Genomic DNA, 13,518 nt, shown 5'->3' with positions numbered 1-13,518 from the left:
GAATTGTCAAGCCTTGAGGCCGCCCCAAGCCTTGACAATTCCAACTCAATAAGCTCATTGGGACTGGGGCAATCCCTCACTTGGGATCGCCTTAAGGCAAACGGCCTTTGATGTTGTTTGATACTCCTCCACTCCTACTGAGCTCTTCCTCTTCTTGTTACTCACTTCTTGTTTACCATCTCTTCTTCCTTCTTTATTCTCTGCACCTATGTCGTTTGTTGCCCTTGACCTCTGCAGACGCTGACTTCGGTGGTCTCTTTCTCGGAGGCTGCTTCTTCTTGACCACCCCGGAATAACCAGACTTAGAGCTGCCAGTCTGGAAAACCGTAGGGTAGTTGGGCCGCACAGAGTCTGCACTTCCTGCCTCATCCTTATCATAGCATAACCGCTTCATAACCGGAGCAGAGCGAACCGACAGAGCCGAATGGGCTTTGAGAGATGCACCCAGCAACTTATCAGGATTGCTCTGAACACTTAGCGCACTTGACTCTCCCATCTTTTCAGAGTAATCAAAAACAAGACCCTTTCCTCTATTTAGGTCCTTTGTTACCATCGGCATCTGTTCCAAACGAAGGACCGTTTTCTAAGCAACGGGATCCTTTTCCACAAGGTGAACAGACGACTGAACTTTATCAACCTTGGTGGCATGATTTTCTCCAGTGTCTGCACGCAAGTACCTCCTCATCTCCTCGAGTACTTCATTAGCAATTTTGTAACGACCTGTAGCAGGATCCAACCCAACTTGCTCTTCTTCCAATACACCAAAAAGTATATCATTATGCTTGATCACCAGCTCCTTCTTCTTCAGCTCAGCAGCCACGAGATCCCTTCGCGCTTTAGAGGCTTCCTGACGCTTTTTAACCTCTAAGGGACAGAAATCCTTCTCATGGTTGAGACACTGGCAAGTAAAGCAACGCTTCTGAATCTTTTCATAGTTGAAGCAAATGACATGAGGGGCTCCTTTGACAGTGATAACTTTAGTCGTACGCAAGGGGTGAGCCACATTAAACTTGACAAGTACCCTGATGAAATCTTGAGTGATTGGCTTGGTAGGATCAAAAGCAACCACCACTGTCTTCCCAACCAGGTCACCAAGGGCTGTCAACGCACCAGAGTTGTAGCAGTCTACGGGAATGTTCCTTATTTGAACCCAAATCGGAATGAACTGAAGATAATCTTCAGGCGGGTTCTCCACCCATCTCTCGACCACAATGACCCACTCCTCGAAAGTGTGGACTCCTCTTTCCAAAACGTCGACGAGGTCATGCTCGTTTTGGAAGATGAACTGGAATCGTTCTTGAGACAGAGCAATGCCTCGAACTCTTCTTTCTTTTTGCCATTTCCTCGGCATCTTCATGATTAAAGATGACATCTTCTGTTTCTCAGGGTTCAGCAGACGACCCATCAGGCTCAGTTTATTTTCTTCAGCAGAGCTGAACTCAGGAAGCTCAGGCATAGCGAACGGAACATCCTCTTCCTCCAAAGACAGTGCCATTAAAGCTTTGTCCATCGCTAAAGACATGGTTCCACCGGTTTAAAAACTCCAACTTCACAATAACTCTCAACCACTTTCTTACCCTAGACTTCAATGCAAGAAGAACAGAGCAGGAAGAACAGATAAGGGTTTCAAAATTCAAAGCTCACACTGCCCCAAAAACCAATAAAAGGTTGACAATTACTTCTCACAAAGTGTTTTTAACGTAAAACTCGATTACCAACGACTAAACACTTAGTTACCCAACGGATAAAAGACTTAAGCCCACAAGGGGTAGCTAAAAAGGAATTTTCTCCCTCTACTTTTCTCTAACTTCTCTCGGTCAAAAAGCTACGCCTGTATATGAAATACAAATATTTAATTATAAATATTTTGATATGAAAATTTATGATTTTAAGATAATATTATTTTAGTATACTTAAAATATTTGATGAAGTATTTTAATGAGAAGTTCTAAACTACTAAAACCCATCGATTAAAATAAATAATTAATATTAAAAGTATTTTAGTTGATTTTTCAATTTTTATTAATACTAGGTGGTTTATGATGATCTAAATATTTTAAAATAAATATATTTTTATTTTGTATATATGATATATTTTGTTAAATATCATGTTATTTTAATCAGACGTGTAATTCAAATATATAATATCTAGTTGATCTGGTTATTATTTGGATATATACGATTGCATTTATTTCTTTAAATTTAACTATAGTATTTTTTATGCTGAAATACATCAAAATTTTGATTATTATTTTTATTTAGTCTTTTGATTTAGTGAATAAGAATCTCTATTGTTTAAATTGTTCTTTGTAGGTTATATTAAGTTACATATTTTTCAAATTGAAGAATAACTACTTTTAATTCTGGTTAAACTTAATTTGATTAGTTTTATTTATTGTATTAGTAGAATTGTTTATCTTAAATATGTACTTATACTTTCATAATTATCTGAGAAAATAGATAGATAGAAACAAAATAATTTTATTAATTTAAATGATATATTATGCTGTTTGATATTATGTGTTAAAGAATTGATTTTTTAAAAACATCAAAACTGTTTTTGTGAAATTTGATTTTTATATTGAAGCACATTATATATAAAATATAATTTCATTCCCATATATTTATAAAATATATTTTCATGAAATAGAATTTATTTCCATTTTGTAAATTTATTTTTCATTTTTATTATATATGTTATTGAAAATATAAAAAGAAACTAAAATTAACAAAAAATAATTAACATAAATTATTAAATAAATTTTAAATAATGACAGTTAAATATTCCTTCTAACTGAAATCTAATATATTCACGATAGTTGGAGATTTTTTTTAACAAGAAATTTATACTTGTAATTTTTTTTAATGTTCCTAACTAATGTAGGAAATTGCATAACTATCTTATTAATTAACATAGTAAATATGTAAATATGTTAATAAATAAATTAAAGGAAACACATGCTATTAAGGTGACTAACATTATCTCTGTAATATAACATTATTCTTTAACTAACGTAGCAAAATATGTAAATAATCTCTTTCTGCTTAGATTTGCTCTTGATTGTTGTTTTTTTCTTGCCTGTAATCTAGATCTCGCCGTTTCTCCGGCGACCGCCACGTTAGGGTGGTTCACTGTTCCGATGCCCCTTTTGGGGAAGAATTAAATAATATATTTTATTAAAAAAAACATATGTAAATAAGAAAATGAAACACATCTATATTAGATGACTTAGTATTAATTATATATGTAAATATAGACGTGAAAATTTGAATTTTAATATAAAATTATTTATAATAAAAATGTGGCTATAAAAAGTTGATTAACAAAAAAATATATTAAAATAATAAATTAAATTCACTAAGGGTATCAAAGTAAGAAACTAAAGATGCTAAATAAAAATGTGTAAGATTTTAAAAATTATTATTATTATATATTTAGATCACTTTACTATTGTTTATGAAATTTATTAATAAAAATATTAATTAGTCATATTATAGAGTAATGTATATATTTTTGTTAGTAAAATTCTACTTGGTTTAATGAACTTTGGTGAATTTTATTTTCCTTCTCACTTGACACTTCTAATCTTCTTATGAGAATCAATATTAAAAATTTAATTATAATTGGTTTTTAAAAATAACACCTATTATCATAAAAACTTATTGTGGACTGTTTTGTTATAAATTCAAATGGTTATTTCTGAAAAATGAAGTTGATAAAAGGTATTGTGATTTAATACCACGTAGGAGATATAAAATGAGTTAATTTTGTTATCAACTGAAATAATAATTGAATTACTTGACAACCTAAGTTACATAAATGATTTTAAAGAAAATAATTAAAGTAAAAATCATTTATACCATTTCACAAACTATTTCTAAAATTATATTGTTTATAATTAATTTTATCTTAGTATTTATAATAGTGATTAAATACAACATATAAAATAAAGTATGTAAGAGACTCACATTAATTTCTCGGAAAATATAAAAAATTAACAATATTTTATATCATTATTTTTTATATTTTAAAGACACTTGAGCTAATAATTTTTTAACAAGTGTGATTTGAGTCTCGTAAGAATATGTGAGAATTGCACCTAAAAAAAGAAAAATATGTGAGAATCTTTCAAATAAGAAATTTTCTTTTGTGTATGTCTAAGTTTTAGTTATTTTAATGTTTTTATGAGAGAGTCTTTAACTTATTAATGCTGATGCCTTAAGTATTTCAGAATTTTAGAGTATCAGCATCAAGGAAACATCATATATATCTCTCAAAAATTGTAAAATAATCATCTTTATTTTTTTAGTTATGTTTTAATTATTTTTAACAATTTGACCAGTAAAAAGATTACACCTGTAATTTTTTTTTATTGTTTGGTTTAAAGTATTCCGACCGGATTTTAATTTTTTTTAGTTAAAAGTTAAGAGATGTCTCTTATATTCGCTAAGAAATCTTCCTAAGAGACTAGCATTAATCATAGTCTAAAAGATCGACATCGTTTTGTTTCATTTCTCTCTTCCAACACAGTTGTATTTAGAAAATGCGACAGTGATAGCCATCTCAGATATATCTAAATGAGCTAGTTTAGGGCGAAATGATTTCTGCTGTACACAAAAATTTATTATTTAAAGTATTATAACATGTAATTATTATACCACCTATCAAGTGGAATTGACTCAAAAAGTACTACAATATATATACAATTCATCTCTTTGTCAACATCAATGTGCAAATTCCCTAAAAACAATCCTAAAACCGGAATTTATATGAACGAACGGATTTATGAATTTTTATGATGCAAGTGTGAGTTGACTTATTCTTCTCTTGGTGGTACATTAACTTCCTTTTTCACTTCACATGCTCACATGGTTTCTAGACCCCTAGGCCTTGAACGTAAAACAATAACTTTGCGTTTCAATATGTAGAGTAGATGTAACTATTTTGACCAATGAATATATACCATATTTATTCAAGTTTTGCTCATGTCACTTATTATTTTTTATTCTAAGATCTAGTAAAACAAACAAAACTGCTTTACAAAATGTTACAGTTTTCTTTGCTGTTATCGATGGTTCTATATGCGAAGCGAAAGATTGAAAACTCATAAAGCTTAAAGGGAAGAGGCATTTAAAACATTATGGTCCGTGATTGGAACCAAAAGACAAGCATGTCGTTGTAGCGATGATCCTGCAGAGGCTGCAAAGAATGGAGATTTAATTAGCTTATCCCGAATCTTCTTATATATCGATGGATCTGATGATTCTAGTGGCCAAAGAAAAAAATAACTACGTGTACAGTTTTTTTTAACGCCAATCAAACAATTTTTTTCTTAACCAATCAAACTCTCGTATCAATTGATTTTCCAGAAGTGACAACGTCAATGACGTTAACGAATCCCCAAAAGTAATAGCTAGGTACAGTTATACCAACCATGCACTATGCATATATAATAGATACTACTACTACACACCCAAGATTAATAAGTTGGTTACATATTTTGGGTAAAACCCGTTAAAACATGACATTTATGATGCATGTGCCCTACCAATACAACGCACACATTAGACAACAACTTTGACGTGTCCGAATGTATAGTTTTCTTATTTATTGTTATTTCTTGTGGACCAATGTCTTATAAATGTCGTACAATTGCAAAGGCGAATTATTAAGCAAACGGTAGTAGTCTAGTGGTAAAAAAAGAAAACTTGGAGTAAAATGTAAATTCGTCGTTTTGGATTCGAATATTGCCAGAAACTAAGCTGTCATTTGCTTGGTCAGGTGAAGATGAAGTTATGTCTTAGGTCTCATTAAAAAAAACTGAGATCGGACTAGTTGTCAATATTATCCTCTTTAGAGATTAGTTGGGTCTCGGTTTAAATACTCAACAGTTAAACAAAAAAAAAGATTATGTAATATATGTTGTATGATATAAAACTATAAAACTATAAAATTATATATAGATTCATTACCAAGAAAAAGAGTTATATACATCGCTACGTAACATTATAACATGAAAATATATAAAAAATGAATGAAACATTGATTACTTTACACACAAAAACACTCATATTCTATAAAAAAACAAATTTAATTTTTCTTAACCACACCATTATTACCAGCCAAGATCAAATATTTGTCTTTTCTAGTCAGATTAGTGCATTCAAAATCCAACGCCTTCCCAATCACGCTCTGAACATGATTAGCCACTTCAAACTTCAGCTTCCCATCAGGATCTTGACACGAGACACCAGAGACAGGGTCCAGAAACTGGACCGTGTAGGACGGATAAGGATCCATGAGGAAGAAAAGCGGGTCAAATGCCTTCAAGCCACTTGCTGTTGTACCGTAAAAGAAGGTCGCGGGTGACGTCACAGCCACGGGAACGATGACATCACTAATCTCAGTGAACAAAGGACTAAACCTTAGCAAGTGAGGCTCTCTACAAGTGGTACCTTCAGGACAAACCACTAGGTCTCCTTCGGACAACAACTTCTTCATGGCTTTGCCGTCACTGACCCGATCACGGGTCAGTCTAACGGTTTTGATCGGAGCCAGGAGCTCAGATACTCTGCTCAAACTATACGTTACGGTTGTGATGTTTTTGGTTTTTAAAGAGAATCCAATATAGAGAGGGTCCAATAAAGTTCTGTGGTTACACGCAAAGAGACATCCTTTGCGTTGACTTGAGTTTAACTTTTGAGATGAAAGGTCGTCGATCTCTACGGTTAGTCTGCAACCAGAGAAACCTAGGATTGGGATTGATAAGGTGTAAGGGATGCAAAGAGAGACGAAGAGTCTGGCTGCTGCGGCTGCGATTGCGAAGGGACCCCACATGAACAAGACAAGAGTGTTCATTAGGGTTGGTTTGATTGCGAGACGACCATCATGAAAAATTAATGGTTTAGGGTATTGGTCTTTTGGTAGGGTTTGCCAGTTTCTTTTGTCGGACTTCTTCACGAAATATATCTCCTGTTTCAAAAAGTCAAGAAAATCAGTTGAATAATACATGAAAACAATGAATGACAATACCTAACAAGATCAGTTTTTAAGTATTGGCATGAAATTCAAAACACAAGTTGTATTTCACTGTCATGGCTAATAACTACGTATCATCATTTTCATATTCGAATTTAATGATACAGACCTTGGATCTGCTTTTGTTGCTTTTATGTATATATTTCGTATTTGCAGCTAATAGAAAGATTATGCAAGGTGTGTCTCTCACCGCCACCACTTTAGTCAACTATTCATATTCTATATGTTGCTTAAAGGAGTATAACAAATCATATCATTCACGTTAAACATAAGAGGCCTATGTATTATACGTTTAAATGATATATATAACATTTTCACATAAAATTTAAAAGCATGTTAAACATCATCGGCGAAGAGATGTTTTGAATATGAATTAAATTACCGACCTGGCAAAACTGAGAGAATAGATATCGGTGAAGAGATGTGTTGAAGGACGTGATGCCAATAATATGACCAGTGTCTAATCTTTCTTTACGAACCAACTCATCAAAGTCGAGATCGTGTTTGATCTTATCCTCCATGATTCCTATGTAATAACCACCAACTACCTTCATTTCTCTCCCGACAACAACTTCAGTCTCCAAGTAATCTTTCAAGAACCCTTCAACCATAACTTGAGGAAGATCATCGCTAACACCGATCCTCTTCCCTCCTCTCCTCAACACTTTGAACATTTCGAGTCCAACATCTTCTAGAAAGTATTTAGGCAGAACCGCTCTCCCGGCTCTAAACCCATCTTTTTTAATTCCAAAGAAGCTCACGAAGACCATCACTTTAACACCCATCTCGTGGCTCATCAAGCTTATCAATGGATAGAGAATGAAGAGGAGCAATGACCTCATCACCCCTCCTGCCTCGAATGCTACGAGCATGAAGTATGGGAAGAGTGAGTCGGATTTGAGGAGAGCTCCTTCTAAGTGGAAGATCAATGTATGGCTAGATAGGTCGGTCTGGAGGAGGGACGAAGGGTATTTTTGGTACTTTGGTTTATGGCTCCGGTATCGTCTGAGGATAAACCGGTTGAAAAGAAACATAAGAGATTGGAAAATTGACATCTTAACCGGCATTTTTGTGTGTTTGTAGGAAGCTTTTTTCTTCTCGATGTGTTACGTTTTAGACACTGCATGTCTGATAACAGTTGAGGGGGTATTTATATAGCAAAGAGTAGTGGAATATCATGACGATGTTACCCATAGATGTATTGTGTATTTACGAAATTTTGCTATTGATCGTTAACGTACAGCTTGCATGATTATGCATTAAATGAGATTACCAAGCGAACATGTGAAATTGTGAATAGAATATTTGAAAAAGTATGCGTACGCGTGTTTTGGGTTGGGTAGACAAAAACTATTGTTGAAAACAGTACGAGTCAAAGCTTTCCATTATTTTTAAAAAGAATAAAACGAGTCAAAGTTTGTGTGTAATCGGAGATTAAACACACATAAGTAGGTGATTTACAAGTCTTCTTCCAGTTGTGTGAAATGTCATAGTACATATATCGTATATATCATACATGTACTGATGTACAGTCAATTCTTTTTTTCATATATGTACTGTTACAGTTACCAAACAATAAAATATTTTGATGGAGATCCATTTATTGTTGCGTATTATTCTCTTGGAATGGTTATTTCTTATTTTAATTTCGAACTACTATTGTATTTCCAAGTTGGAATGTTTCATTAAAGTAAAGGTTTCAAAGTCCACGAACAGTAAACTAAAACTAATGATGGAGAAATCATACGACTAGTAATATCGATTGATGCGTTATACAAGTTGATCAATTCTATTTTGTTTTCCTTTATCCGCTGTCTTGGAGAAAGAAAATTAAGAACACCCTTATTGACAAATTGGTTTTCAAGGAAATAACTAAACTTAAAAGTATTAATGTTTTTAATAAAGTTAATTCTTTTTGGTATTTTTAAACTCATCAAGCCGTTAATCCATAAATACATAGCATATGAGTTTCTCACAATGATTTTATAATTTCTCATTTGAGAAAATTTTATTAATTTATTTTCATGTCTTCTATTTTAAATATTTTGTAATTTTTTTAAATTTGGTTAAGAGAGTCTACTATACTGATATTCTTAAGGTACATTAAATACAAATTATAAGTAGATCAATCAAAATAGAAAAAAAAAACTGTTGTTGACATAAAAAACCTGTCCTACAAATATTAGCATATCTGAAAAATTAAATGTTGATCCAAAAATTATTGTTAATCAAACGAATGCGGTCCAAAATTCAAGATCCAATTAACATTGCGCAGCTTGTTACAAACCTATACATTGCACTTCCGAAGCTAATTCCAATTTTAAAAGAACCAACATATTATCATATATCTTTAGCAAAAAACATATTATCATATACACTTTTAATATCGGATGAAAATGGCAAGTCTTTTGACTTTGAGCACAAACTCTATTCTATGGGGAACACAATACAAATTCAAATATTAAAATTAACAGTTAAAACGCATTGAATGCTACTGAGTAGCCGACCACGTTTATAGGGTGTGTGGTGTTTGCGTGGTCAACTGGTAGAATACGCCATATCATATTTTCGTTTCGAAAATGAAGTAACTATCGGTTACATTACTTACTTTGCATGTACCTTGATTTATCAATAAGACTGCCTAGATTTTACAAAGTCAAATAGATGTACGGCGAAGCTTCTGGGCTAGAGGCCAATTCTGCGACTAAGCGTGGGATTGGTTGAAACTATTGCTTTAAGAGTAATTCTTGTAGAATTTAGACTGTAGTTTTATTTTAGTTGTATTGTAAGATTTTGAATTAAATAATGTTGAAAAAATTAGTTGCATGCATGTATAGATCAACTATATTTAAAAAGATTAATATTATAAATATGTATTACCAAAAAAATTGGGATGTCAGTTTAAAGAAACCGGAAGCAAAGTTAGATTGGCTCTCTTGTGGCTCAGTGGCTGTAAAGAATTTTTTGGCCCCTGTATAAAGACTAACTTAGATATAATCATGGTCTCTTGTGGCTCAGTGGCGGACCTAGGTTTAATTTTTAGGGGGGTCATAAATTGGTCTTTGGCCCAGCATAAACAAAAAAAAAATGAAAAACAAGATTATAAAGTGATCTAAGAGGAATTGAACCAGGGAAAGGTGGGTCATTAGTTGAGAAAATGAACCAAATAAGCTATTGGATCTTTCATTACCTATAGCAAAATGACTGAATTATAAATTTAACCTGGGTCATGTGACCCACTATTGCCCTACATAGGTCCGCCTCTGTGCTTACCTAAGTATTTTCACTTCTTCTTGTTAATTAATTAGATAGATCCAACATATAAATCTGCTTTTTTTTTCATAAACTAACTTTAATCAATATATTATCACCGAAAAGAAAAGAAAATCCATAAAAGGAAGAAAGCACAAAAGATAGCCACTGTTTTTTGCAAGATCCAAGATATAAGAGTCAATGCGTAAAAAATCAACAGCATCACTCGCAAAAGACTCGAATTTGCTGAGTCGTGCTTGCTTCTTACAGGAAAAAGGAAACCGCCTAGGCCACCCACATGACATTTAGTAATTTATTAGGTTACTTATGATATAAGTTTTTTTTAAAAGTTCAGTAGGTTATTCATGTGTATAATAGTTACTACAAGTTTGATCTTCAGCATGACTTATTTTCTGCTATTTGAATTTGATTTGGACAATTGGGTGTGGTAGCTTTAAAGCATATCTTTTCCTGCTTATGAAATTTGATTTGGACAATTGGGTGTGGTAGCTTTAAAGCATATCTTTTCCTGCTTATGATGTATTTTTCCTTTTAGGTTGTTTAAATTAATATAACATATATTAACAATAATATTCTACAATCTCATGTATATATATAAACTTTACGAAAGAACTAAATTTTAACAATTGGTTAATATGTTTTGAGTCATTCTATAATTTACATTTATAAAATAGATTATTATTATAGTTATGTATTCGTATTATAGTTAAATCTATGATATTAGATATAAGTTGGATGAGTTTTTTTTTCTTTTTGTAATCAAACGAAAAACAAACTCATATAGACTCTGTAATCCAAACAGGGAACTCAACATCTATGTGAACGACGAAAGACGGTTGCTGTCTGACACCTCGTGCTAGACAATCCGTCCTTGAATTCTCCGTCCTAAGTACATGAATGATCTGTGAATTCTGAAAACTTTCTTACAAGCTCTTGATTTCCTCCAGATAAGTTGTAAAAGTTGGTCACTCCTCTGGTTCTGACACCATCTAAATTGGATAAATTAAGTCATTCATATTGTGAGTATATTGAGTTAGATATGTTCTTTCAAATTCAAACCGAAGTATGATTATTTTTATTATAATTAAGTAAAAAGATAATTTTATTTATCGTTTAAATATGCATGTATTTTCATAATGTTTATCAAATTATATGTTGATTACTTAAAAAATATTTTAGAAAATAAAGAGATAGATCACTAATAGATTTTTGGAAGTTTACGAACACATATCACAAATTACAATAATTAAAATATTTTATAAATTTTAAATAATTTTATGCCTTAGATTTATTAAATGACAAACTGAAAATTATTTAGAATAATTTTAAAATGAAAATTCCCATTTGGTTTGATATTTTGATTATGGTTATATTAAGTTCCACAAACATAAAATTTTAAAGCAAATTATATTTTTTGCTATTTAAAATATTTTTAATGTAAGATTTTTATTTTGTGAACTTTATTTTTAATGAAATCATATTATATATATATACATTTATTTTTGTTTTTATTTTATTTTTAACTTTAATGTTTTCTTTTTATTATATATGTTATTTGGAAATGTTAAAAAGGAAACTGAACAATAAATTCAATAATAGTATATAAGTGTAATATTTTTAATTCATTAAATGTATCATTGTAATCAATAATCTTGAAAATTAACGTGAATGCGACACATAGGAAATTGACTTATCAAATAATATTATAGAGATTACTTTTGTTTATCCAGAATTTTGATATTTTGAACTAAGCCATAAGGGCCTCTGAAATCATGGGCACGACTCTCAGTAAGGGCAGCTGCATTGAGAGTTGTAGAGGGAGAGTCACACCATTCCCAAGAAAAAGAAATATTAAAATATGTTGATTTTGGTGAATCGGAAGGAGCGCGCCTCTTCCCAGTGAAGCGAGTTCATGACTATTTTGTGAGCTCCACGACACGTGACGGCCCACGATTGGTCCGATTATTATATATTTTTTTTTAAGAAAAAAGTCAAACAGAAAGAAAAAAAATAATAAAAAATGTTTTGTGAACCCCTCCTATAGGGTTCACTAATGCAGATTCCCTAACACCTTTAAGAATACTGATATGGAAAAGCAAAAAAATATTTTAAGATTTAGTAGATCAGTGAAACTAGGCAAAATAGAAAAGGAAAAAACCATATAAAATATGTGTAAAGTATAATAGAATATGAATGTTATTATGTTATATTTGATATAAGAATACAAGATGAATATAATGTTAATACCAAATAATGTTAACTTTCCTAAACACTTAATATAAATATGTTAAAAATATTTTGAGATTAATTTAATCTTGAAATTTTTTTTTTTAGTCTTGAAAGTTTTCGTGGATTTCACGGATTTCACAATTTTGATCCATAACATATGCATTTTTCGACCCAACATATTTCTAATAATACGTGATAATACCATGAAAATATCATATGAATGTTAATTTGTTTCTCATTAGCTTATGTACGTTAGAAAAATACACGAGCTACTTTGACAGCGATTTGGCCATATATGTGGATATTCGCATGCGCTAGCAGGGGCGGATCTACTGGTGCAAGGTGGTGGGCAGCTGCCACCAGTTAAAACTACAAATACTTTTATGTACACCGGAATTGTTGAAATTTATGCTGTAGTTGGTTTCTAACCTCGTTTTGCCCCCGCTAAACCACTGGCTATTTATTATATTCCTTTTTTTCCTTTCCTTGCCTTTTTTTTTGGTTCATGCGTTCTTTTTTATTGTTTTTAGTTTAGTTTTCTGATTTTCTTTTTTGGCCACCTAGCATATTCTTTTTCTTTTCTTTGCTCTTGCATTTTATTCTTGTAGTATTTTGTTATTGCTTGGTTTCTTTCCATTCAAAATCAATTTTGTATTCAATAAATTTTTTTACCAAATAATTTTAGCTGTTTAATTCATCATTTATTTTCCCTTATTTGTAATTTCTTTTTATCATTTTGTTAGTTATTTTTGAAATCTATAAAATATATATAAATATATAAAAATATATCATATAATATATATATACATATTAATTAATATTTTTTTTGCCCCACTCAAAATATTTTCTAGATCCACCACTGACCAAGATAAAGTCTCAAAGCAAAAAAATTTCAAAGAGAATTCGTATTCAAGAATAAAGATCAAGTTCCACTATATTTGTGAATATGTTGAGATTATTTTTACCCAAATTTGTAG

General features: G+C 31.5%; 2 protein-coding genes across 2 annotated transcripts; both read right to left on the bottom strand.

Annotated features, from left to right (window-relative positions):
* Positions 1-583: 583 nt before the first annotated feature.
* LOC108844808 (uncharacterized) lies at positions 584-1,510 on the bottom strand. Its single transcript, XM_018618102.1, has one exon. It carries the CDS (start codon positions 1,508-1,510, stop codon positions 584-586), a length of 927 nt encoding a protein of 308 aa, XP_018473604.1.
* Positions 1,511-5,949: 4,439 nt separating this feature from the next.
* Positions 5,950-8,149, bottom strand: LOC108844483 (probable glycerol-3-phosphate acyltransferase 3). The gene is made up of 2 exons (XM_018617751.2): positions 7,426-8,149; positions 5,950-6,973 (listed from the first exon to the last, which is right to left on the bottom strand). The coding sequence occupies exons 1-2, from the start codon at positions 8,104-8,106 to the stop codon at positions 6,092-6,094; spliced, it is 1,563 nt and encodes a 520-aa protein (XP_018473253.2). The 5' UTR covers positions 8,107-8,149; the 3' UTR covers positions 5,950-6,091.
* Between the last annotated feature and the right edge of the window lie 5,369 nt (positions 8,150-13,518).

The sequence above is a fragment of the Raphanus sativus genome, chromosome 3 (assembly GCF_000801105.2).
Source record: "Raphanus sativus cultivar WK10039 chromosome 3, ASM80110v3, whole genome shotgun sequence".
Classification (NCBI taxonomy): Eukaryota; Viridiplantae; Streptophyta; class Magnoliopsida; order Brassicales; family Brassicaceae; genus Raphanus; species Raphanus sativus.
The sequence above is the reverse complement of the archived record's forward strand: the minus strand, read 5'-3'. Positions and strand labels throughout refer to the sequence as shown.

Bases quoted from the DNA above. Each gene is read 5' to 3' on its own strand.
- LOC108844808 (XM_018618102.1), bottom strand. From the start codon at position 1,510: ATGGACAAAGCTTTAATGGCACTGTCTTTGGAGGAAGAGGATGTTCCG.
- LOC108844483 (XM_018617751.2), bottom strand. From the start codon at position 8,106: ATGCCGGTTAAGATGTCAATTTTCCAATCTCTTATGTTTCTTTTCAAC. The intron at 6,974-7,425 runs GTCGGTAATTTA...TTTTTGAAACAG, and splicing joins TATTCTCTCAGTTTTGCCAG to GAGATATATTTCGTGAAGAA.